Below are 26,190 nucleotides of genomic sequence, written 5' to 3'. Positions count from 1 at the left end.
TAGTTTCAGTAGTATCCAAGTCATGCAGCATTACTATTAATAATCTGTAAGTAATTGTGTAACATAATACAGATGGAAAACTACAAAACAGTTGAATACTGAGGAGACTATAGAATATACAAAGCCAGTTTAATCAAATTCATTTAAGAGGACAGAAACTGAAGACCATTTACTTGAAAATCACATTCATCTAATAATTTATGTAGTGTTTCCTATGACAGATCTCACATGTAGGACCCCAGAAACAGATACCTATTACTGCAAGTCTCCCTCTATCAGACTCAAGCCCATTTGTTTTCTTATGATGGACATGATCCCCAGATTCACTAGGGCAAGAATCATCTGGCAGGAGGGTGCCATTCAGGTAGTCATGCAATTCACTTGTGCTTGTCCTGTCTCCAACATCCCAGTTATCCCTTCTCTTGTCAAGGGAACTTCTGGTTTACATCACCGTTGCAAACACAATGTTCTCCTTTTATGCATGTGCAACCTCTTGTGCAGTTTCATAGTAAAGGTTTCTGCCAACTGGTGACTACTAAACCACGCTTTCATCTCAAGTTAAATGCTCCACTCCTTCATACAAAGGATCAGTACAACCCATGAATATCGCCACTTCATCCTTCAGGATTAGGCATTCCCATTTCTCTGCCAGCTCCAATATATGTGCAAGCTGCTACTTGAACTCAGGTTGCCAGGACTGTAGTGAGGGCTTTTCCTTCTATGTCACTAGGATGGTTAAACAATATTTATCTTTAATAGCACTCACTTCAAATGTGCAGCAGTTGTCAGAACAGGAGAAAAATTAATCTTTGCTTATCTGCTATCTAGGTAGAAGGCAATGATTGAAATTTCATTGTACATACATGCATAGTACTTTAAAGGGACAAAACAAATTTTTATATATATATATATATATATATATATATATATATATATATATATATATATATATACATACATACATATATAAACAAGTTATTTATATGTGTGTGTATATATATATATATATATATATATATATATATATATATATATATATATATGAGAGAATGAATGATAAATGTGTATGTGTAAATCTTGTTATGTCAGGGAAAGCAACAAAATTACTAATGATGAATATATTCTGGGACAATATGTCTGTAAGCTATACTAAAAAAGTTTTGTTTTTTATATTTTTTCCTCTTTACCTCATACATGATCATGTACAATCACAAAATCTCTTTTTTAAATGAATCCATATTGCCGAACATTTTGCCAAACATTTCAAAGTCAACAAAACAAAGCAGTGAAGCTGTAAAGATGAGTAAAAATAAAATGCTTCTAGTATGCAACTTACTTACTAAAAGGCAACTTCACCTTAAATACATTTAGAGAAAGTGCAAAAGATGTTTGTTTCTTTCCAAAATTAAATTCAAGTTTTCATTTCTAATCAATTAGCAACTACAAAATTAAAACAGAATCAAATGTTTTATACTCTGAAACTATTATATCAAATGAGATAAATATGAAACAGAATGGAAACAATAGTAACAGTGATGATGAATGACAAATGGTAAATAGACATAACAGATCCAAAAGAAGAATAAATGAAAGAAGATCAACTTTTAATGACTGGAGTTTAGATTGGTTTAAGATCATCTGATACTAAGTTGTCAACAAAGATTGATGTACAGGAATGTTTTGGAACAGCATGAGATTTTGATTTTGTTAAATTCTGTTCTCAAAACTCAGACCTTCCTTTATACAATTTAATAAATTTGATAAATCTCACAAAAATGTCTCTGCCCTGTCTGGATTGAAATTGATAGATTGTGTTAAATTTATTTATAAGCTTTGTTAAGTTAATCCAAAATATTCTTTTCATACATGCAGGTGCAAAACATCTCAACACAATCTAATCAAAATATATGAAGAATGTCATTCTAAAAATCATTGAAGACTTTGGCTCTATAAAACTAATATTAGGTGAGATCATCCCCGCTCCAAGATGGAATGACTATGAATTTACAAATCAGACTTACAAGACTAAGTCAAATTAGCTTGGTTTACAATATAAATGTAGTTCCTTATTGGGAGGACTGCTTGGGACATCATATTTTTCTCTGGAGATTTAAATAATCATGGAACAATCAATTTATGAAGCAAAATAAAATATTTGCAACCTGTTTAAGGGTTAACAAATATAGATATATATATATATATATATATATATATATATATAGAGAGAGAGAGAGAGAGCAAATATATGTAATCAGCCTGTAAAGTGCTATTTTTGTAATGTATATAGTACTAATAAACATCTAGAACTGTGTAAAACAATAAAGATGGAAAACTACAAAACTGTTGCAATTGTTGAAACATGGAATTTTAAGGAATCTGTATTAAAAAGTTTTATAAAGTATGAATCGCTTTGTGATAATAAAAGAAAAGGAGCAATCTTACTGATACATAGATCTCTAGTATCAAACCTTGTTGCTTCAGTTCCCATATTAGAAATTATCGTGGATATATTTAAGGTAACTACAAACTGGAGTACCAAGAGTCATCTTAAGATATCATTGCCCACATATGAATAATGCTAAACATAACTTTCTAATAAAATTTGTTTCCTTTCTGGAGATTGAAAATACTTTACTCCTTGGGGATTTTAACTATCCAGATATCAACTTGGGAATTCTTTTCAGCTAGGGAGGCCAAGCCTAGGAATTGTATTAATATGTTAACATACCACAACTTTGTACAATGAGATAATACCAGTAAACATGCTCATACTTCTTGACTGTTCGGATTTTTGCAGAATGTCCAGATTTTTGACTCATACTTTTCGTCGGATCCTCATAAAATTTGTGGTTTTCTGGGAAATCACAGATGATTGAAGTTACTAAATAATGACATACATTTGATTTTTAGATTTCATATCCTTCAGAAATTGCATGCCAATACAGCTGTTGTTATTCTTGCATCTTTATGTTTCATAGGAGCAATATGTAAAATCTGTCCATATTTTGGGGACCTTTGTCTCCCCCCCCCCCCATTATTTTAGGCTTTGTTCAGATTTCTTGTGCTAAGAAGTTGAGCTATATGGACATTCTAAAAACATGTTTGACATTATACCAACTAATTTCCCAGGATACATTCAAAACATCACCATAGCAGAACCATTTGATAACTCTGACCATTGCTTTGTAATATTTGAAATGAAGTCAGCTATAAATATAATAATTTCTGTAAAAAATAAAACTGCAGAAAAAAATGATTATGTGAAATTAAACAATGCAAATTAATCTGCTGAATGGACAGTTTAATAGTCCCCTGAAAGCCTATACAATGGGTATGCCATCCTTGAAAATATCTTAAAATCATTTGTTGAAAGTACAGCTTGTTCCAAAACAGATAATATTAAGAAGGGCTTACCATTTTGATGTAATAAATCCTTAATAAGACTAATAAGAAAAGAAAGAAGGTTTGCAGTGTATACAACATATTTCCTAATAGTATAAACAAAAAAAAAAACAGATTGAATGATATAGATAACAATTTGTAATTTAAGAGGATTAAGAAGAATTTGAGAAAAAAAAACTTGCATGTAATGAGTATGATCTGAAGACTTATTATAAGTATATAAGTAACATCTCTAAAACTAGGAACAATGTGTATGCTATTTTAAAACAATGTTATTTTAATAACAGAACATGATACTATTGCTAATGAATTTAACATGTTTTACAACATCAATGAGTAATAATATAAAAGATAGTTTCACAACTGATACAAATATGTGATTGTATTCCATATATAATCACTGATTTGATAAATATTTCAGTAAGTCACACCGAGAAGAATTCATATGTGGGACTTGATATTATTCTATTAGTTCAGATACATAATTTGAAAGAAACCTTGTCACTTATATTGAAGAAATGTTTAATAAATTACTATACTGTAGTATTATGCTAAGTGCATGGAAAATATTTGATATAACACCTATTCATAAAGAAGGAGGTAAGCATGATATTAGAAGTTTCAGGTCCTTAAGTTTGATGTCAGTTTTGGGAAAGTGTTTTGACAGATATCTTAAAGTACTTATACAACATTAGCTTATTTGCTGTCTTGGAATACAGCAGCATGGCTTTATTAAAGACAAATCTTCTTTTGCTGACATGATAGAATTTTACAACTAAATTAGTAAGGCCATGATATGGGCTTATCATGCAATGTTATTTATTTAGATTTGACATATGCATTTGACACCTTGTCCTGTGAAGCAATTTACACCACAGTTTGTAAAAGAAACATTAAACCGTGTATTATCAGATGGGCTTTTACTTTTAACCAATTCATAACCCAAGCCATGATAAATATCAATAAAAAGTGGATTATGTACATTGATGCTGGATTTTTGATCATTGTATTTAGATGTTCTGTGCATCTAGAGGTCCATGACATTTTTGAATCGTTTGTTTACTTATATATGAGATCTACTGTATTGGATGAATTCGGTCATAAGGACCTTGGCTTAATACCGTCTGATAAATTTTTCTTTGGTAAACATGCAGACCATGTAACATGCCAGACATTAAGGCAGTTATAAATCTTGACAAAGAATCTTACAATTGAGACACATTTTCACTTGCTATTTACAAAATATATGCAAGACCTGTTCCAGAATAAAATAATATCTTTTGTATTTACACTTACAATGTCTGTATTGCTGTACAGTCTCTACATTGCTGTTAGTAGCAGCTGACTGTGCCTGGTCACTTACCTGTATAACTATTGATTTATGCTGATTTTTTTTTTCTTACACAGATAGATCTGGAGTTATGGTGGTGCCACAATCTTCCCCTGTGCTGGGTATGTGCACATCAGAAACAGTGTAACTGTTAGGTGCTGTGTGGTATGCAGACTTATGGAGATCTTAGTCAGGGCTCACAGTTACAGGAGGGGTAACCTCTGCTGTCAGCCTGTACCACTATAGGGACCTGTGGTGCTGATAATGGTGAGCCTGCTGTGTCATCAGACTATACCATGTGGACATTGCCACCACTGTCAGCTACAGAAAACCTACTGATATTAGGCATTTGATGGCCCATTGTGCGTCTTCCTCCACCAGCAGGAGCTGTGAAAGATGAACACATAATAGCTTTGGTAATGTTCATACATATACCTATGCAGCTGATATGGCATGCATAGTAGTAGACATCAGTACATATGTATAGCATATGGAAACATAACTTCCTTGAAATGTGGAATGTTGTGGTTGTAGGCAAGAATTATCTGAACGAACAAGATATGCAGAAAGGCCTTGTTGAATCAGTCCTTTCATACGTACAGTGTACCATATGGACTGGTCTTGGGAGTACAAAACTAGTGCATCTTCTACTGATACTCTGGCAGGACTTGCTATCCCTTCTTCTACTTTGAATCTACCTCTCTTTGATGGCCCACTTGCCTTCCCCATATGAGGACACCACAATCTCATCCGCTGTGCATGTCATTTTTGTTTTGGTATTCCACCCTCTGTGGTGGATATATCATTGGCAATGTGCCATGCCTTGTCCTTTGCAGTTATTTTTCTTTGTATCTGTTGCAGAGACCTATTATGGCCACTCATTTGCAACTTCAATCATTCTCTGCCAAACCTACTCCCAGTCTATCTTGTCTGCAGCACTTATTTCTGGGATGTGCATGTTGTGCATGTAGAAATCATACATTAACATGTCTGTGTCATGGTTGCTGAACTTTCTCAGCCATTGCCTCTCTTGGGGGTACATGGAAAGCCCTCAACACCAGTGAGTTACATGACTTAGTAAATGGGTGAGAGTAGGGCAGTCTGTGCAAGTCATCTACCTAAGATCCCTGTCCTACTGTATCCAACCTCTCCATATACATTATTCTGCACAGAGCATTGGCTCCACATAACTTTCCTTTATCTTACTGTCCCTATCTAGTAGTATGCACACATTGCTACACCCCTCCCCATACAATGCATTGCTATGCCTACCCCTTATGTACAGGGTCTTTATGGCCCTTGCGTCTTCTCCTTTTTTTAGGTGCCTGATGACAGCTTGACATGATAGTGCCAAGCTACTATATTGTGTTGTATTCTCAGTCACACAAACCATGTGTTATCTTGCCTCAGTGTTACTGCATCCACCACAGGTGTTGATTACACTTCTAGGGGTACATTATTAAATGTGTTTGCAAACTTCAGTCTTTTTCTATCCAGTTTAACAGAGGTACTATGTAATTTTGACAGATTTCTGTCAGTGTTTCATGCAAAATAATGCTCACTGTTTATACCACAGTAAAAAACACCTTATAGTTCATAATTTCATAGGTAATTACTAGGCTAAAGACCTTTTAAGCCTTGTTATGATTCCTAAATGTTTGAATCAAGCCCTGCACCTTCTGACTTTATGGTAAACACCTTTTGCCATTATGCCAACCCCCAACCCCACTGTAGCAGTTATGCTAATTACTCATTTTACCACCACTTTCTCTGAACTGCATCATATGTGTTTCCCAGCCCAGCTTGTGCTAGTCATGCTCAGCAGAGCTCTAAGAAAACATGATCATTATTCTCATGAACACAGTCTCCATTGATCCACATGGTGCCATTGCATTACAAAGGTTTTGAAGTGCTCTGCAGTTACACTTCATGTCGCATCTATGCAAATGGAGTTACCATTTACTTGTAAAGTTAACTACAGTAGTGGTCTCAGCATCCTTAGGCACTGCTAACTGCAGGGTTCCAGCATTCTTTGACAGATAGTGCAAGATATTCTTGTTCCTGAAAAGGGACATCACTGAGTGCTTACTGGCATGATACAGTATCTCCTTGTGCACATTTGAAACCTGGCACAGGCTTGCCAGGTCTGTGAGTGATGCCACTGTCATCACTACTCTAAGTAGTGTTGCCCTTGGTGCAGTAATCTGTAATGGTGCCATACTGACCTGCACTATATGCCACTGTCATCACTACTCTGTTAGGTAGTGTTGCCCTTGATGCAGTAACCTGTAATGGTGCCATACTGACCTGCACTATATGCCACTGTCATCACTTCTCTGTTGAGCAGTGTTAGCGTTGTGCAGTAAAATGTGGTAGTGAATACTGCTTCTGCAGTGGGAGGCAGATCTTAAGGAGAGATTTCTGGACATGTATTCTGAGGAGATACTTCTTTCTCTCCTTTTACTGCATTACCTGTTATCTGCTACACAGGTTTGCCTGTGTACTGATATGTGCATACTTTCTTTTACAGTAGTTGAGGAGTAACAGATGAGCATGGCAGGACTAACTCTCTCAGCAGCTTGTTACATGTGCCATGTGTGGCACTGGAATGTATAACAATAACTGAATGTGTACTGCATGTTTGTACTAATAATTTCTCTTCTTCTAATCCTCCTGCATGTCCAGTTGCAGATGAGGTAATGGAGTGTCAGTGGTTGTCTTGGTGAAGGTCATCTGGTCACTCTGGTGCTGGACTACCAGTGGTCACCAGGTATGCTTCTTAAAAGTGAGATGAATGTCACCCTATTGAATTTTACCTGGAGGGACTGCTAGTGGCTTCTGTGGCCACTTCTTATAAGCAAAACATAGCCTTTGCTTCTGACAGTAGCCCAGAGAGGTCTCTTGTTGTCGCGGTTGATGTCATCTGATGTGTCTAGATCTAGGGATGTCATTGTCCCCCTTTACTCAGACCCATACCTCTCAACCTCTTAGAGCAAGAAATATGGACAAAGCCATAAATAAATGTGGAGTAAAGGCACAAAAATAAGGACAATTTTAAATAGTGCTCTTACAAACTTAAAAAGTTGATAGAATAACAGGTTTTTACATTAGCATGACTTTTTCTCTAAAGCATATGAAGACTAAAACTCAAATGTCTGTCATTATTCTCTAACCGCAATTTGTAATGATATACCACTAATTTGTAATGATATACCACTAATTTGCCAGAAAACCACAAGTATATGAAAAACAACAAAAATATGAAGTCAGAATCTGGACATTCTGTGAAAATCTGTACAGTTGGGAGGTATGCGTCAACCCTCATTAGGCCAGTCATTTAATATAGTACCCCCCTTTTGCATTTACCTGTCCTGGCACATGCAACAACTGAATGCCTAGATAGATACCTTACTAAAATGATAAAACTCCTAAGCAATATGTTTTAGATGGTCTGACTCAAAGCCCTGTCAATATACTCTTTATCCTACAGAATGTTAAGAGGTTACTTGTGTCTGGCATTTGGCATACAAAACATCCTCTGGCTCATTACTGATGGATTTGCTGCACAACAGGAAGTCAAATAGAATCAGACATACTTGGTTTAGGGATCTAAACTTCTTCAACTTCAACAAAACAGTTTGGAGGGATAAGTATATCTAACGGGATAACTGCTGCCGTGGAATAAACTCTCCATCCACATAAACCAAAGTTCATACTTGTCCGTATTCAAGCACAACTTAGATCTATGGATGGGAAATAGAAAATTTAACCAAGGACTGCCCTCTGTACTGCTAATGGACAGAGACAGCTTCTAAATGCTTTATCACATGCATGGGCCACCTTAAATTATATATGGTATGATCCCAGTTATTCTCATTAGGGGTAATATATAATTATCAAACATGTGATGGGTAAGGCCACAGAAAAGAAAACTGGCTAGGCATAAAATGGCCTGCAAGAACAGCTAGTCTAGTACTTGCCTATGAACGTATTTGTGTCAAGTGATGTCTGCCTTGACATCATAGAGAAATTTGTGGCATGGCTTGTTGAGTAATGTGACCAGCAGGCCCTGTCTGTTGTGGCACCTTGGGAGTAACCTACTTATGGCATCAGTTACAGACGTGTCTATTTGCTAGCACTGCTCCTCCCTAAACTGTGGCGTGCCAGTCTAGTACTACTCCTCTCTATAATGTGGTGTGTCAGTCTAGCACTGCTCCTCCCTATAATGTGGTATGCCAGTCCAGTACTGCTCCTCCTCATAATGCAGTGTGCCGGTCCAGTACTGCTCCTCCCCATTGTGTGGTGTGCTGGTCTAGTACTGCTCCTCCCCATAATGTGGTGTGCCAGTACAGCATTGCTCCTCCATAATGTGGTTAGCCAGACTAGCACTGCTCCTCCCCATAATGTGGTGTGCCAGTCCAGTACTGCTCCTCCCCATAATGTGGTGTGCCAGTCCAGTACTGCTCCTCCCCATAATGTGGTGAGCCAGTCTAGTACTGCTCCTCCCCATAATGTGGTGTGCCAGTCCAGTACTGCTCATCCCCATAATGTGGTGTTTCAGTGTCATACTGGTCCACCCTACAATGTGATGTAGCAGTCTAGTACTGCTCCTTCCCATAATGGAGCAACTCAATTTTACCACACAATTTTTTCTTCAGTGTGTTGTCCCCTTATACACATCTGATTAACTATGGGCAACATTGTACTACATTCTTCATGCCTACACAGTGCTTGTCTATGAATCCCAATCTCAGCCTTCATTTATTTTATAAAAAGTTAAAGAAGAATGATATTAATTTTAGGGTGATAAAATTAACATGATCTATATTTTGCCACTTTTCTGTAGATGGAAGGAAAAGTGCACATCTTGTTTTTCTGAATATGATTTGTATGTGCTGTATTTGTGCATGTATTTAATTTTACGTAAGTATGTATGTATGTTTTGTATACATGTTTGCATGTGTGTATTATTTTCTACTGCTTAGTTGTACTGTTAGGGAAAGAGTTTTTAGTTAAATAACATGCACTGTTATGGTTAGCACATATGAGTAAGGTAGCACCAAAAGCACTTTTGAGGAAACTTGGAGGTAATCTTTTCCCTCATGCACCCGCCATGTGGGGGCAACACCCCCCCAAGCTTGTATATACCTACTCAGAGGTTGTACAGTAGTGTAGAAAATGGAAAACTCCACTGTCAAAAAAGGATTTTGTCAAAATGGATTTGGTTGAATCCACTTTTGAATGAAGTGGATGTGTCCAACTAACAGGCTCCTGTAAAAAAAAAATGCAGATGGCTTGCCCCCTATGAAATATATTTAAGTTTAACCCATTTAGTGGAATGGGCAAATAGGATTGTAGTTTGTTGAAAAGCATCACAATTAGCTGTACTATAATGGTTCATTGTAGCATTACAATTTAATGTACACTGTTTTTGATATTTATTTATTTTGCATTTGTTGACCGGGATAGTCCGACTGGATACATGTCCATTTTCAGCAGAGGCCCGGGGAGAAAAGCTCCAAAGGTATACATATACAATCATTACAATGATTTTAATGATATAATACAGTTCTTGCTGCAGAGGACAGTTGAGTAAATGGTATGCCCTCTAACCAGCTATACAGATGTAAATTGAGCAATTTGTAACAACACTTACTTTCTAAGTTCACCAGCATATTATCCTGCTCAAGTAAGAGCACTACATAGTCTAACTGTAGTCTATATGTGTGAAATTCCAAGAACATTGTTTTATTTATTTATGTAAGTTTAACTAGGCAAACTCCCTCTAATAAAACTCCATATTATAGGAGACTTTAAGATGATGAGACTTGCATTACAAAAAAGAGAATACAGTTTACACCTTCTAATGCCATAATGCAGGCAAGTGTGGAAAATTCAGTGTGAATCAAACAGGAAAAATAACACTTGCCAAGGCTTTAGTGAAAAATGCAAACATTGCCAGTATCACATTACAGACAGGGCTGAGCAAGCACCGGCTGCCAAATCGCAATCCCATGATACAACAGCATATGCCACTAACCTAGGGCTTCCTGGCCTGTGCATCTAAACACTTGTGAGCCTTGGCTTCAGCAGGATCCTCCAGAGCAAGCTGTTCTTACCATATTTCAAGGTAGTTTAGAGTATGTCTTGTCCCTACACCACAGCTCCAGTTTTAAGAGCTACTTGTAGTGCTATACGTGAGACGTAATCCATGCCCCTTCACTGACTAGTGCAGGAAAAGTAGTGCAGGAAAAGTAGTGTTGATGTGCTCAGAATAGGCACAGCATTTCTGGATTACATTCAGTTGCCTTGTACCTTGCAGAAGGTGCTAACCCCCTTGTGCACAGCATTTCTGGATTACATTCAGTTGCCTTGTACCTTGCAGAAGGTGCTAACCCCCTTGTGCACAGCATTTCTGGATTACATTCAGTTGCCTTGTACCTTGCAGAAGGTGCTTAACCCCCTTGTGCACAGCATTTCTGGATTACATTCAGTTGCCTTGTACCTTGCAGAAGGTGCTAACCCCCTTGTGCACAGCATTTCTGGATTACATTCAGTTGCCTTGTACCTTGCAGAAGGTGCTAACCCCCTTGTGCACAGCATTTCTGGATTACATTCAGTTGCCTTGTACCTTGCAGAAGGTGCTAACCCCCTTGTGCACAGCATTTCTGGATTACATTCAGTTGCCTTGTACCTTGCAGAAGGTGCTAACCCCCTTGTGCACAGCATTTCTGGATTACATTCAGTTGCCTTGTACCTTGCAGAAGGTGCTAACCCCCTTGTGCACAGCATTAGATGTTTATATATTCTAATCAACAGAAAGAATTAACTCTAGGGCTAGGCAAAGTCAAACAAAAAAATAATACTAATAATAATGCATGACTGTACTATGTATGGGAGTTGAAAATGGCTCTGTTTATTTAGTGCTATTTAATGACCAGGTGGGAGGGTGGTCTACTGACCCTTTTCAGTCATGTCTAGAGCTGTGATGAGCAGAAAAACAATGCAGAGAGTATACACACGCAGCACTGTGAAATATAAACAAGAGAAGTGTGTTTCAGTTATTTGAATGTAAAAGAAAAATAGCCTTACATCAACAGATCATCTGGTTCAATTTCTGGCTGAAATGCCTTCAATGCATACTCTGTATATGTTCCATCTGTGTTTGTGTTTCTTTCCATCATTTCAAAAATATGCAGTAGGTGGATTGGATGCTCTAAGATTGGCTGAAAATTGTTTTGATCTTTTTGTATGATTTATTCAAAAGAAAATAGAGTGAAGGCAGCTAATGAGTAAAGTTATGTTTTTTTACGAGCACTTGTCTGATGAAATGGGGATACATATGCAAATTTATTTGTAATAGTGTCAACAGAGGTAACAAAATATTTGTGAAGTCTAAGCAAAGTTAGGCTCTCAGAAGCAGAGGTGTTTGGGAGATGGGGGAGGTGTTTATGATGGGGTCAGTTAGTTTCTTTACTTCTTGTCAAAATTGTTTAAGGGAGGAGAATTGGAAATTTTGTCTAGCTCTGAAGTTGATTTTAGAAGAGTTTGTGGCAGTCCCAGTTACTTTTGGAACCATGTTACTTGATTAACAATTCTATCATCAAGTGCTGATCAAGGAAATAACCCACAAAGCATCTGAAACAACTCTCAGCAAACCTTAGGAATCCTCAGGGGTTTATCTTTTTTGTAGGGGGAGCAAGCCCCCATGCACCCCTAATGTGAAAGAAATCCTCACAGCTCTCTGAACTTAAAATGTAACTATGATCTCACTCAACAGTGAAGCAAAGAGGAAACTCCACTCCACTATCAGCAAAAGTGTTTTCGCCTGAATTTCCTTGATCGTTTGGCACTCAGTAAAAGTGCTGTCAATCGGCTGCCACATTCTCTTGCTTTTTTTTAATCCAGGGATAGTTTATGCAGGTGATTGTTAGTAGGGCTTTTTTTCAGTGCTTTCATGCATGGTCTCTAGTGTATTTAATTTTTTTTTAATTCAGTATTTGTCCAAGGCAGTTTGGGCTCTATGTCATCTCCAAGTTATGGGAAATATAGATTATTGTATAAAGACAAGTAGATTAATGCAGTCAGTCAGGACCTGATTAGAATTTGGGGAAGTAATCAATGGTTCCCAGTTGACTGCTCACAAATGGGCATACAGGGTATTTTTTTTTAGATTCAGAGATGGGTATACTTGTGATCATTTGGTTGGAGAGAGTGGAATCTTTTTTCCCTTTGAAGGAGCAAATTGAGAGCCCGGAGCAGTGATCGCTAAGATTATTGGGGAGTATTCTTAGTTGTAGGCACCTGTCATTAATATTATCTAACATGAGCTCTAGCAAAGAATTGTTTCCTGAGTTTGAAAGTCTAAGTTTATTCACGAACTTGCTTTTGTAAGCTCTTGGCTAGCAATGGAAATGAGGGATGAGGTGTTTAGGTTTAAATTACTTAATATAATGGAGCATCATGTATCATTGGAGGTTATTTCCTTTAGGACTTTTACATGTAATGCCCTGCATAAGAGGCGACCCCCTCCTTTCATGGCAAATAGTCTACTAGGTTTATTTATATTTATGCAACAACACAAAGCTGCAGGAGGATCTTTAGATTTATGAAGCATTCAGACCTCCCCGTTTAACACTTAAATATCTGAAACCTTCTCCAACTGTCTTCAATCCATCTCACCTTCAGTTATGTATGTGTAGTGATTTTTTATTTATTCAAAAAGAGAAAGATAGTTCACCTGTCAGGCAAACACTCCTCCCAAAGGAGTTAAGGAATAAACATTAAGTAAATCAGTTCAGGAAGGAGTGAAGCTAAGTAGTCCACAGGTATGTCGCTCTGGATAACTCCAAACCAAGTAAAGCAAACAAAGTATATCCAAATAAAGCTCGAAGTTCTGTGGTTCACACAAATAATTTATTGTAGTAGACAAGCGCTTTCGCTAAACATAGCTTCTTCAGGTCACTTTAATAACTAAGAGAACAAAATTCTTCAATATATAGTTATGTTAATCAACCAATATATGAAGCAATCATAGATTTAAAAGGGAAATGTAAAAAACACAAAATGTATGTGTGTGAAGTGTATAAATCTAAAAACATATAAAAAACAATGCGCCTGTATTAAACAGTTAAACATAATTCATAAGGCTTGTTTATATATAAAAAATGTACATAATAAAAAATGTACATAATAAAAAATGTACATAATAAAGTATCTGTGTACAATTTATATTTTATATACTAGTGCGTGTGGATACCAAAATTGATATGTCAGTCATTATCATGATGTATAAATGCTCTACTCTACTAGTAGAAATATTAAAAATTCTATTTTATGTGTCATGAATAGAAATCTGGATTTAAAAGTGCTGAAGGATCATTAAATAGTGCTATCATAATATACTCTATAATATTGCAGAAACATGTATGTGGCAGTATTTAAATCATGTCTAAATCCAGGAACAAAACATGTGTGTACGTATCAATGGCATATAAATATAGAGATAAAAACAGAGATCAATGCATCATTTAAATCATATTAGTCAATATATGTTCCTGGTACATAAAACAGGTATTCCTACTGCATAGGTATCCTTTGTAATAGATCTATGTTCTAAAATGTAAACAAATATACTAAACATTTTTCAGGGATGCTCACATTACAAAACTATATATGTATATATATTTAGTACATACATAATAGATTAGATCAAGAAACAAACACACTTAAATACACAAAATAAATATCGCAATACTTCAAAGATGTAAAAACTTCATTAAAAATATATAAATGTTCAAGAATGCTAATATGTATTAAAAATATAAATACATATTAAATAAAAATTCTTTAAATGACTCAGTAAGAAATAGGTTTTTGTACTATTCAATTTATGGAGAATATTTGTGCATGACAGTAATGTTAAAATTATGTTTTAATTAATAGCACTCAAGTCACTTGATGTTTCTGCGTTTCCTGAGTCTAGGTTTGATCGAGGCTCTTTCATTCAAGCCTGACCCACTATCAGCCCGTAATCGAACAATCCAATCACTTTCTTTGTTCTCAGTATCAGTTCTAATATCACCACCTCTTATACTCGGTATTAAAACTTCAAGGGCCCTAAATAGGAAAGTGTGTGTATGATCATGAGTGTTAACATGCTTCGCTAGAGCATTGTGTAATGATCCTTTCTTAATATGATACACATGCTCTCTTATTCTGTCTCTAAATTTCCGATTCGTCTTTCCTACATAAAAATTCCTACATACTTGACAGACTGCAAGATAGATCACATTACTTGTCATGCAATCCGCAGTTGCTGTGGTGTAAAAAGTGCGTTGTGTGTCAGGATGTATAAAACTTGATTCATAATCAATATAGTGACAGAAATTACATTGTCCACATGGAACAGTAGAAGCTATAGTCATTCCAACTTGCCTAGGTGGCGAATAACAAAGCATTCTCTTAAGATTTTTCTTATTTCTATATTGAAATTTTGGAAATTCACCAACTATCTCCTTTAAATCATCATCAATCTGGAAAACTGCCCAGAATTTACTAATTATATTCCTTATTTCGGAGTCATCAGAGGTAAAAGCAGTGGTAAATTTTACTGTAGGTAAGGTAGTGGATACATTCTCTTTTGATTGACAGCCTTGGGCAGTAGGTCCAAAATATGGCATGGCTGTGGTAAGCCTTAAATCTGACATATTCTGCATACTATTATTCACTTCATTGATACCATAGCCTCTATCAATTAATCTGCCCTTAAGATTCTCTAATTCCATACAGAAGCCTTCTTCAGTAGGATTTAGGCGGGAAGCTCTAAACAAGCCTTATGAGTTATGTTTAACTGTCTAATACAGGTGCATTGTTTTTTATATGTTTTTAGATTTACACACTTCACACACATATATTTTGTGTTTTTTACATTTCCCTTTTAAATCTATGATTGCTTCATATATTGGTTGATTAACATGACTATATATTGAAGAATTTTGTTCTCTTATTTATTAAAGTGACCTGAAGAAGCTATGTTTAGCGAAAGCGCTTGTCTACTACAATAAATTATTTGTGTGAACCACAGAACTTCGAGCTTTATTTGGATATACTTTGTTTGCTTTACTTGGTTTGGAGTTATCCAGAGCGACATACCTGTGGACTACTTAGCTTCACTCCTTCCTGAACTGATTTACTTAATGTTTATTCTTTAACTCTTTTGGGAGGAGTGTTTGCCTGACAGGTGAACTATCTTTCTCTCTTTTTGGATTTATACCTTACTTTCAAGTCCACCTGCAGGAGCTGACAGTCATCTCATTCATCTTAATTAAACATCATTTTTTACAAGAACGGAGAACGGAGAACTAAGCAACACTACTCTCCTTAAGAACGGTGAACGGAGATTGGATCTGGTATAAACCTAGATATTTATTCATTCAGTAACAATTGCATTTATAGAAACGGACAAAAATTTTTTGCTTTTCCCTCTGAATAATGGCCAATATAGAACTTGACTACGTTCCTCGAGCTGAACAACAGAGGAACGTAGACTTACTTAAGAGGTTTAAGCAATCTTTGGAGTGCACTGCTATTTCGGCATGGCAACTTGACAGCCTAGCGCCGAGAGATGACATCATTGCCGAAAGCGCCGACATGGAGAGACTCCACAAACTCCTGGACGAAATCGAGAAAAGCTTCTTCAAATTGAAGAGGCTTCAGGCGCAACGCATGCACCTACAGTTCTGCATTGACAACAGTATCGTGCCTCGAGGTCTCCGCATATTCAATATGCTGAGCCAGGGTCGAGAATACCCTGAACTCCTAACCATGTGGCAGAAATTGAATCTGGACACTAGTCGGAGATACCTGGACTTACTCATTAACTATTTTTCACCAGAAGAAAGTGTGTTAGCAGAGGAAATAAACAGAAAACAATCCATGCTATTTAAAGATTACGCACAAGGTATAGTACAACCACTGTTTGAAAATCTCTTGGATAGTGTGCTAGCCTTTGAACGAAAACTGTCACAACAGAAAAGGCACAAAATAATTAGGGATTTAAACGACTTTAAACTAGGCCAAGTCTTTGCTTGGCCCAGGCATGGACATGGTTCTGATAATGGTAATGGCAATAATCCTGACTCTAGTAATCATGTGTATAGTAACATACCTACCAACAGTAATGTTAGAAGAAATGTATATAGGAATGATAGAAATGTATATAGAAATGATAGAGGCACTAACTATGATATCTTCAATTCTGTGAGAACTCCGCCTGTTGATTTGAGGGTAATGAGCAATAAGACCTGCATAAACAATAATCTACAAAATGCAGAAGTTACCAATAATACTACTGTTACAGACAATGATACTAGAATTGTTAATGACACCTCTACTGCTGCCAGTGTCAGGCAGGATGACTTACTTGGTATACAAGTTAGTGATAAAGGGGAGAAAACAGTTGCAACAAATAATGATTCTACCAACTATATAGACTCAAATGCTGTCACCAATTTAAGCAATACATCTAATACTGGTGACAACAATGATTCCAATGATGTAATACATATAATACATCCCAGCATGCACACTGAAACTAATTTATACCCTAAAGTTCAGGTTGTCAGAAATAAGCCTGTTACTCAAGACTGTCTAACAGACACTACAGTTAGACCTAAAGTTAAGAGCACCTTAATGAATCCATTACCTGACACAGGTTTGAATGTTTCTTTTCCCTTACCCATCCGTCTAGAGAAGGGCCCCAGGCGTACACGGTCCATGAGCCGTGGACGACAGAAAAGGAAACTGTCAGAGGATCTACCACAAGATCAGACCCTGAAAAGGATGTGGAACAAGGACAGACGCTAGTATACAATTTATCAGACAAGGAATTAACTTGCGATGACCTCAAATTATTGAGTAAGGGGTTGAATTTTATTCCAAAGAGTAGAAGTGTGATTACTGAAACTATGGTAGATCTGAAGTTATTCTGTAGAAATGTCATGCTCAAATTAGTATATAAGGGTTCTACCACTAGAGATCAAACAAAAAAGGAGTTTAATTTTAGGAATCTCAGTGAATATGTCCCCATAAATCACCCATTGGTGGAGACTTTCCAACGCCTGACAGAAGAAGAGCTGTATAGATATTACTATAAAGATAACAGGAATAAGAAATGTTCTAAGAAAGACAACTTAACATACAATGAGAGGGTCAGTTTGAAGAAACTACAGAATGATGATACAATTGTTGTCAGACCTGCCGACAAAGGTGGTCGACTAGTAGTTATGAATACTTCACATTACTATAATTCTATGAAGGACATGTTGAATGATAGTTTCTATCAAGAAATCACTTTAGACATATCCTTGGATATTATAAAATTAATAAGAAATACATTATTAGACATCTATATGGGTGGACTGATAGAGAAGGATCTATATGAATATCTAATCATTAAAGAACCCATGATCCCAGTTATACATGGACTACCAAAGATCCATAAGGATGCTCAGAACCCACCAATGAGACCAATAGTCTCTGGTCGTGATTGGGTTACTGAACACCTATCAGTATATATAGAAAAGCACTTGAGACCCATTTTAAATAATAATAGTTCTGTCCTAAAAGACTCCAAACAATTTTTGTTAGATTTTTATGAATGCATTAAGGATGATGTCAACCACAATGATTATATTTTCGTTACACTTGACATCCAATCTTTGTTCACTGTGATTCCTAATAACCTTGGTCTTACTTACATCTCTGAATATTTACGTATGCACAGTGATTATGATGCTGTCAAGATAGATTTGGTTGTACACTTTTTAGAACTAGTACTGGAGAACAATATTTTCATTTTTGATGACACCATTTATAGGCAGGTCGATGGCGTAGCAATGGGGACACCCTGCGCTAATAGCTATGCGAATATGTTTTTGGCCCACTGGGAAGAGATTGTCCTATTCAATATCCAAGCATTTAGAGACCATGTAGCCTTCTTTCGACGTTTTGTGGATGATGTTTTTATTCTCTGGAAAGGGAAATCAGAGCAGTTAGAACTATTATTGAGTGAAATGAATAAACTAACTGACTATCTAAGATTTACTATGAACTATTCGATAGATAGGATCGAATTCTTAGATTTGTTTTTGGAGAAATTACCTAATGGTATGATTAATACAGGTGTTTTTAGGAAGGCATGTTATAGTAACTCTTTATTATTAAGATCTAGTATGCATCCTTCCTTTGTTTTTAAAAATATCATCAAGGGTCAGGCCATCAGAGCTTCCCGCCTAAATCCTACTGAAGAAGGCTTCTGTATGGAATTAGAGAATCTTAAGGGCAGATTAATTGATAGAGGCTATGGGATTAATGAAGTGAACAATAGTATGCAGAATATGTCAGATTTAAGGCTTACCACAGCCATGCCATATTTTGGACCTACTGCCCAAGACTGTCAATCAAAAGAAAATGTATCTACTACCTTATCCACAGTAAAATTTACCACTGCTTTTACCTCTGATGACTCCGAAATAAGGAATATAATTAGTAAATTCTGGGCAGTTTTCCAGATTGATGATGATTTAAAGGAGATAGTTGGTGAATTTCCAAAATTTCAATATAGAAATAAGAAAAATCTTAAGAGAATGCTCTGTTATTCGCGACCTAGGCAAGTTGGAATGACTATAGCTTCTACTGTTCCATGTGGACAATGTAATTTCTGTCACTATATTGATTGTGAATCAAGTTTTATACATCCTGACACACAACGCACTTTTTACACCACAGCAACTGCGGATTGCATGACAAGTAATGTGATCTATCTTGCAGTCTGTCAAGTATGTAGGAATTTTTATGTAGGAAAGACGAATCGGAAATTTAGAGACAGAATAAGAGAGCATGTGTATCATATTAAGAAAGGATCATTACACAATGCTCTAGCGAAGCATGTTAACACTCATGATCATACACACACTTTCCTATTCAGGGCCCTTGAAGTTTTAATACCGAGTATAAGAGGTGGTGATATTAGAACTGATACTGAGAACAAAGAAAGTGATTGGATTGTTCGATTACGGGCTGATAGTGGGTCAGGCTTGAATGAAAGAGCCTCGATCGAACCTAGACTCAGGAAACGTAGAAACATCAAGTGACTTGAGTGCTATTAATTTTAACATAATTTTAACATTATTGTCATGCACAAATATTTTCCATAAATTGATTAGTACGAATACCTATCTCTTACTGAGTCATTTAAAGAATCTTTATTTAATATGTATTTATATTTTTAGTACATATTAGCATTTTTGAACATTCATATATTTTTAATGAAGTTTTTATATCTTTGAAGCATTGTGTATTTAAGTGTGTTCGTTTTTTGGCCTAATTTATTATGTATGTACTAAATATCTATACATATATAGTTTTGTAATGTGATAGATCACATCCTGAGAACATCCCTGGAAAAATGTCTAGTATATTTGTTTACATTCTAGAATATAGATCCATTATAAAGGATACCTATGTAGTAGGAATATCTGTTTTATGTGCCAGGAATATATATTGATTAATATGAGTTAAATGATGCATTGATCTCTGGTTTTATTTCTATATTTATATGCCATTGATACGTATATACATGTTTTATTTGTGGATTCAGACATGACTTAAATACTGCCACATATATGTTTCTGTAATATTACAGACTATATTATGATAGCACTATTTAATGATCCTTTAGCACTTTTTAAAATCCAGATTTCTATCCATGAAAAAGAATTTCTAAATATTTCTACTAGTAGAGTAGAGCATTTATGCATCATGATAATGACTGACATATCAACTCTGGTATCCACACGCACTAGCATATAATATAAATTGTACACAAATATAAATTGTACACAGATATTTTATTATGTACATTTTTTATTATGTACATTTTTTATTATGTACATTTTCTATATATAAACAAGCCTTATGAGTTATGTTTAACTGTCTAATACAGGTGCATTGTTTTTTATATGTTTTTAGATTTACACACTTCACACACATATATTTTGTGTTTTTTACATTTCCCTTTTAAATCTATGATTGCTTCATATATTGGTTGATTAACATGACTATATATTGAAGAATTTTGTTCTCTTATTTATTAAAGTGACCTGAAGAAGCTATGTTTAGCGAAAGCGCTTGTCTACTACAATAAATTATTTGTGTGAACCACAGAACTTCGAGCTTTATTTGGATATACTTTTTGCTTTACTTGGTTTGGAGTTATCCAGAGCGACATACCTGTGGACTACTTAGCTTCACTCCTTCCTGAACTGATTTACTTAATGTTTATTTTTTATTTATTGTTGAATGGGTTAGCTCTGCCAGACAGAGGCCATTTTACCAAGAGGGACCCAAAGAGAAAAGCTCCACTATATGAAACACTTACATAAAAATATATACCAGTTTTAAAAACTCATCATCATACAAGTAAATTCAACATAAGATCCAGTCTGGATCATGTTAAAAACAACATAAACAACTGATAAATAACAATTAAAATAAGTTTACAAAAGCAGGATAATACAAGTAGCTTCAGATCAAAATACAGAAATTAAATGTAATTCAAAATCCTATTTTATTGCACTAACAACTTAAATCTAGTGGGTCAGTCACATTGACTCTGCGGAAAGAGACAGCAAAGTTTAAGTCTAAACAAAGTGGGCAAGCTGATGACTAAACTCTGTCGGAAAGGGTTGTTAGCAAGTAAAGTAATTCATAGCTAGGGTAAAAGTATAAGAAATAAAGGGGAGGATAGGTTATTGGTGTGAACAGATCAGGGTATGGTCTAATTAATGCAGTTTGAGGTTTAGAGGAACAATCCATGCTTCTTTGCAAAGGAGGGCCATACTTGTCAAAGGTTACTTTCTCAAAGTGCAATATCTTTTTTTTTTCTCTCTAACTTAAATTAATCCGGTGTGATTTAGCAATTTTAGTGACATTATCCAACCGGGTGGCCATGGTGGTGCAGTGGTTAGTGTTTCTGCCTCACAGCAAGAGGTTCTCCGGTTCAATCCTTGGCTGGGGTGCCTTCTGTGCGGAGTCTGCATGTCCTCCCTGTGGTCACGTGGGTTTCCTCTGGGTGGTCCGGTTTCCTCCCACATCCCAAAGACATGCTGTAGGTGGATTGGACACTCTAAATTGGCCCAAAGTGTGTGTGTGTGCCTTCTGTGGAAGGTTGGGTGCCGGGCTGGCAACTCGACACCATAAAACTCCACTGCTAATCATGAGCGGACAGATGATCTGCTGTGGCAACCCCTAACTGGGAAAAGCTAAAAGAAGAAGAAGAAGTGACATTATCAAAACCACTGTGTAGTCCAATGTAATGAAACCACTAATATTTGATGCAACACTTGGTATAAAATCATCAGCATACTGGACAAAATTACAATCTGTGTGCACGTTTATACCATTTGTGAATAATAAGAAAAGTAATGGGTCAAGGCTGGATTCTTGTGGAGCACATGTTTCTACATACCATGAAGCAGAGACATAATTTATCCATGTTATATTTTAGACAGATTTTCAGTTGATCCGCCATTCTGCCTCAGTACCTTGAGTCTTTGTAGAAGCAAGGTATGGCTACCCATATCAAAAGCTTTGAAGAAGACCAGAAAAAGGTTAGCCACTGCTGTTCTTTGTCCTTATTTGATGACATGGAGTCTACAGGTTTCACTACAGCCATGTTCATACATTAACCTGATGTAAAGGAATGTATTTCTTAATTTGCATATGTAGCACCCATTCCACAATCTTTGCAAATGGACGGACAATACTTATGGGCATGTATTTATTTATCAAATCCATTAGTGCACTCTTTCCTTTGGGTATGGGTACAATTTACTTTTTTCCCGATGTTAGGGAAATGCCTTATTTTATACTCCTGTTAATGAGTAAGGGTAAGTGGGCACACAGTATATGGAACAATTTTCTTAAAAAAAGGCAAGAAGCAGATTGTTCATTGAAGCTGAACCATAATCCTTTGCTTTCCTCAGTAATGTATTAAGTAAATCACAGTTAGCTAGATCTAAAGTATATTGTGTTACTTTCTTGGTTTCCACATGTTACTTAATGTCATTGTGGTCAGGATTGTTGTTTGTCAGTTTTTGTGTTATTGTGGACAAATACTCTGACATTCTTGGCTGTAACTAGAGGCAAGTTGAGAGAATCAGAGTTGTCATAAGAAGTTATTGCTTTACCTATGATACCATTTACAGTTTTCCAGAATTTGTATTGATTCTTCCAGTTATTCCTTCCCGGTGCCATATTTTTTGACATACTTACCCGAGTCTGACACTTACGCTCTGTACTGATTTTTGGGTTTTCTTCTGATTTCTTATGTTTTCTGTGCTACTTCTTTTTCTGATAAGAATACTATATCTGTTTCATTAACCCAAGGTGTTCAGTCTTGTCTGCACTGTACCATTCCTGATGGGGCGTAGCTGTCCAGAATGTTACCCCTGTACTGAAAACAAATGCACAGTGTCACTTAGATTAGGAATACAGCAGAACAGCAGGGGTCCAATGATAACAGATTAGATAATTATGATTTTTTTTTATTTGCTCCCAAGGCAGGTTATTTTTTTTAATTTGAGAGGATGTGAAACCTGACATTATTTTCAGATTCCACAGATGAAGACGTAGTTACTTATGCAGTTTGGTAGTCTTTCAGCAACTGCAAAGTTATTAGGGGTTTTTGGTAGGACCCTGTCAAGTATATTTTGATTTTAATTTCTAACACCTTTTCTTGTTGCAAAATTTATTAACTGTAGAGCTGTACATTTGTTCCAACCCTTACAGTTATTAGTGCTCTAACAGATGCAAGAGTTAAAAACCTAAAGTTTCTGTGTTTAAATTGTCTTCAGGTTGCAACTCACTGATGCCCTCCTTACGAGCTTGGTTGCCAGAACAGTCTTTTCTGAATATCAAGCAGTCTAGTACAATAAATCCATTACTGATTGCATAAGGAATCAAAACAAGTTTCAACAAGTGCCAGAATGTGAAGGGAAGGAAATGACGCTTCATCTAAGTGCTATTTGATGATGTGATCGTGAAGGGAAGGAAATGACACGTCATCTAAGTGCTATTTGATGATGTGATCGTGAAGGGAAGGAAATGACACTTCACCTAAGTGCTATTTGATGATGTGATCTGTATTCTTCTTCTCTTCTAGTTGCTTGTTGAAGTATTACGCCATCTGATGCATGTTATGGTATGATATTTCTGACAGATATTTCAAGAGGTATGAGATCCTGCATCATATAACAGAAATGGTACACCTCTGGTATTGTACACATATGTGAACTTTTCTTCTGTTTTGGAATAAATACTAACATTAAAATGCTGTAATAATTGCGTATTATTTCTCTCTGCACCTGCTACCAGTACACAAATTCCTGCCCTTTGCAAGGTACAGTCTCACACTAATTCTCAGTCTTCCTTCATTCTTAGAGAAGGAAAGTAGTTCATGGAAGGCTTCATCCTTCTGTACTTGACAAATCTGCCAAATAGCCAGTTGTTGTTATTGTTTCTTTTGGCTTTTCCCGGTTAGGGGTCGCCACAGCGGAACTCTGGTCCGCTAATGATTGGCAGTAGGTTTTTATGGTGCCAAGTTGCCAGCTCGACACCCAACCTTCAACGAAGGCACGCCCATTCACGCATGTCTTTCAGAACACCACTGGACCGCGGGGAGGACATGCAGACTCCACACAGAAGGCACTCCCCGCACTCCAGCCAAGAATCAAATGGGAGAACCTCTTGCTGTGAGGCAACAACGCTACCGCTGCACCACCACGGATGCCATATACATCACAAACCCTGAATCACTGCATCATAGTCAGGAGCCCTTTTTCCATGCAGGCCAGAAGCCACATCAGAAACAAAAAATGAGAAGATTTTTGACAAAAAAATAACTATTGGATTTTTTATTATTGAACCGAAGAGATGTTTAATAGGTTCATAGGTTCATAGGTTCATACTAGGCTATCTGCCCAAGGGCATTTATAAGCCTAGCCCATAGTTATGTGGCTTTCGCCACCCCTTTAGTTTGAATAATTTATTATGTTTTAAGCCATAATGTATTTCTTTTAAATACATAAACAGGATCTGTGAATAGCTTTATAATACATGAAATGGTGCAACCATGAAAATTATAATAGGCTAGATTAAACCACCTGTTTAAATAATAAAGAAATGTTGACACTGTGTTTCTTTTATGCTATATTCCTATTGATGACATTTTGCATTTGTTAACCACTAGGCACTAATGCCACTTTTTGTGGGTGAGGCAACACAACAGCTCTCGTCTTGGTGCAAGAAGAATGGACCAAGGCCCAAAAGGAGGGACAGATATTAAATGTTGATCTTATATACTCAGAAAGCTTCTAGAACAACAGGTTTTACAATAGTTTGCATTTTCTGAGGAATATGATATCTAATAACCAAATCTCTGTCATTATTTATTGACTTCAGTCTTTAATGGTTTACCAGAAAACCACAAATGTTATTAAACAAAATCAGGAACATTCCATGAAATATTGGACAATTACAGCTACGCCCAGCAGCACTGCATGGTTACAGGATTTGCTCTGAGTTAAACAGCAGATAAATGGAGACTGAGAGAATCAAACCCAGAACTACAGTATGTCCATTAGCAGTTTGTAGTCTAACTTCTGTATAGTACATTGACAAATTACTGTATATTTTAACAAAATAATTATATTACATACCATATAATGTTTCAAACTTTTTTATATTGTATATTTTAAAATGGGCTCCAGAGATATCCATAATTGTTCACAGTGTTGACTTGCACAAGCTGCTGAAACAACAGAAAAAAAAAATAATTAGAGTAATGGAAGTTACTTTACCTTGTTTTTGATGTTCACGTTTGCATCTTGTCCTAAAAGATACTTTATGGTCCTCATATGGCCTTTTCTGGAAGCAGATATAAGTGGAGTGTCACCAGTGTCATTGTCTTGTACATTTACATGTTTGTTGCTTTTAGCAATCATCTCTTTCAGGCCCTTCAAGTCATTGTCATATGCTGACTGGCACACTGGCTAGAATAAAAGAAAAAAACACATTTCACTAGAATGCTGTGTTGGAATAATTTTAACCTAGTAGTATCCTGCTGAACACGTGTGATATATGACATGCACATTATCTGTATTTGTTCCAGTCACATGAGATATTGATAATTATACAATGACCCCCCATTAATATTCAAAAACGTGCACGCTGACACTATGTAAATCAGTTATAGTAATGGAAAAAAGGTCCGGTCGCCCAGACTTTTTCATTTACTATAACTCTTTTTTAAGCAACGGAGAATGCAAGATCTTCATTGCTTCATACTGTCTCGCTATGTTAAAAGAGTTTAACATAGCGAGACAGCTTTAAAAAAA

The 26,190-nt window shown here is 36.2% G+C and overlaps 1 protein-coding gene across 2 annotated transcripts in view; it reads right to left on the bottom strand.

Moving 5' to 3' along the window:
* ANKRD22 (ankyrin repeat domain 22) overlaps window positions 1-26,190 on the bottom strand; it is a 235,079-nt gene that overhangs the window by 90,423 nt on the left and 118,466 nt on the right. For both annotated transcript variants that reach the window (XM_044056413.1, XM_044056414.1), the window contains exon 2: window positions 25,654-25,845. In XM_044056413.1, the coding sequence (XP_043912348.1) occupies window positions 25,654-25,845 (192 nt within the window). The remainder of the gene's footprint in view (window positions 1-25,653; window positions 25,846-26,190) is intronic.

Source organism: Protopterus annectens, chromosome 14.part0 (assembly GCF_019279795.1).
Source record: "Protopterus annectens isolate FY-2018-M chromosome 14.part0, PAN1.0, whole genome shotgun sequence".
In the NCBI taxonomy this organism is placed as follows: Eukaryota; Metazoa; Chordata; order Ceratodontiformes; family Protopteridae; genus Protopterus; species Protopterus annectens.
The sequence above is the reverse complement of the archived record's forward strand: the minus strand, read 5'-3'. Positions and strand labels throughout refer to the sequence as shown.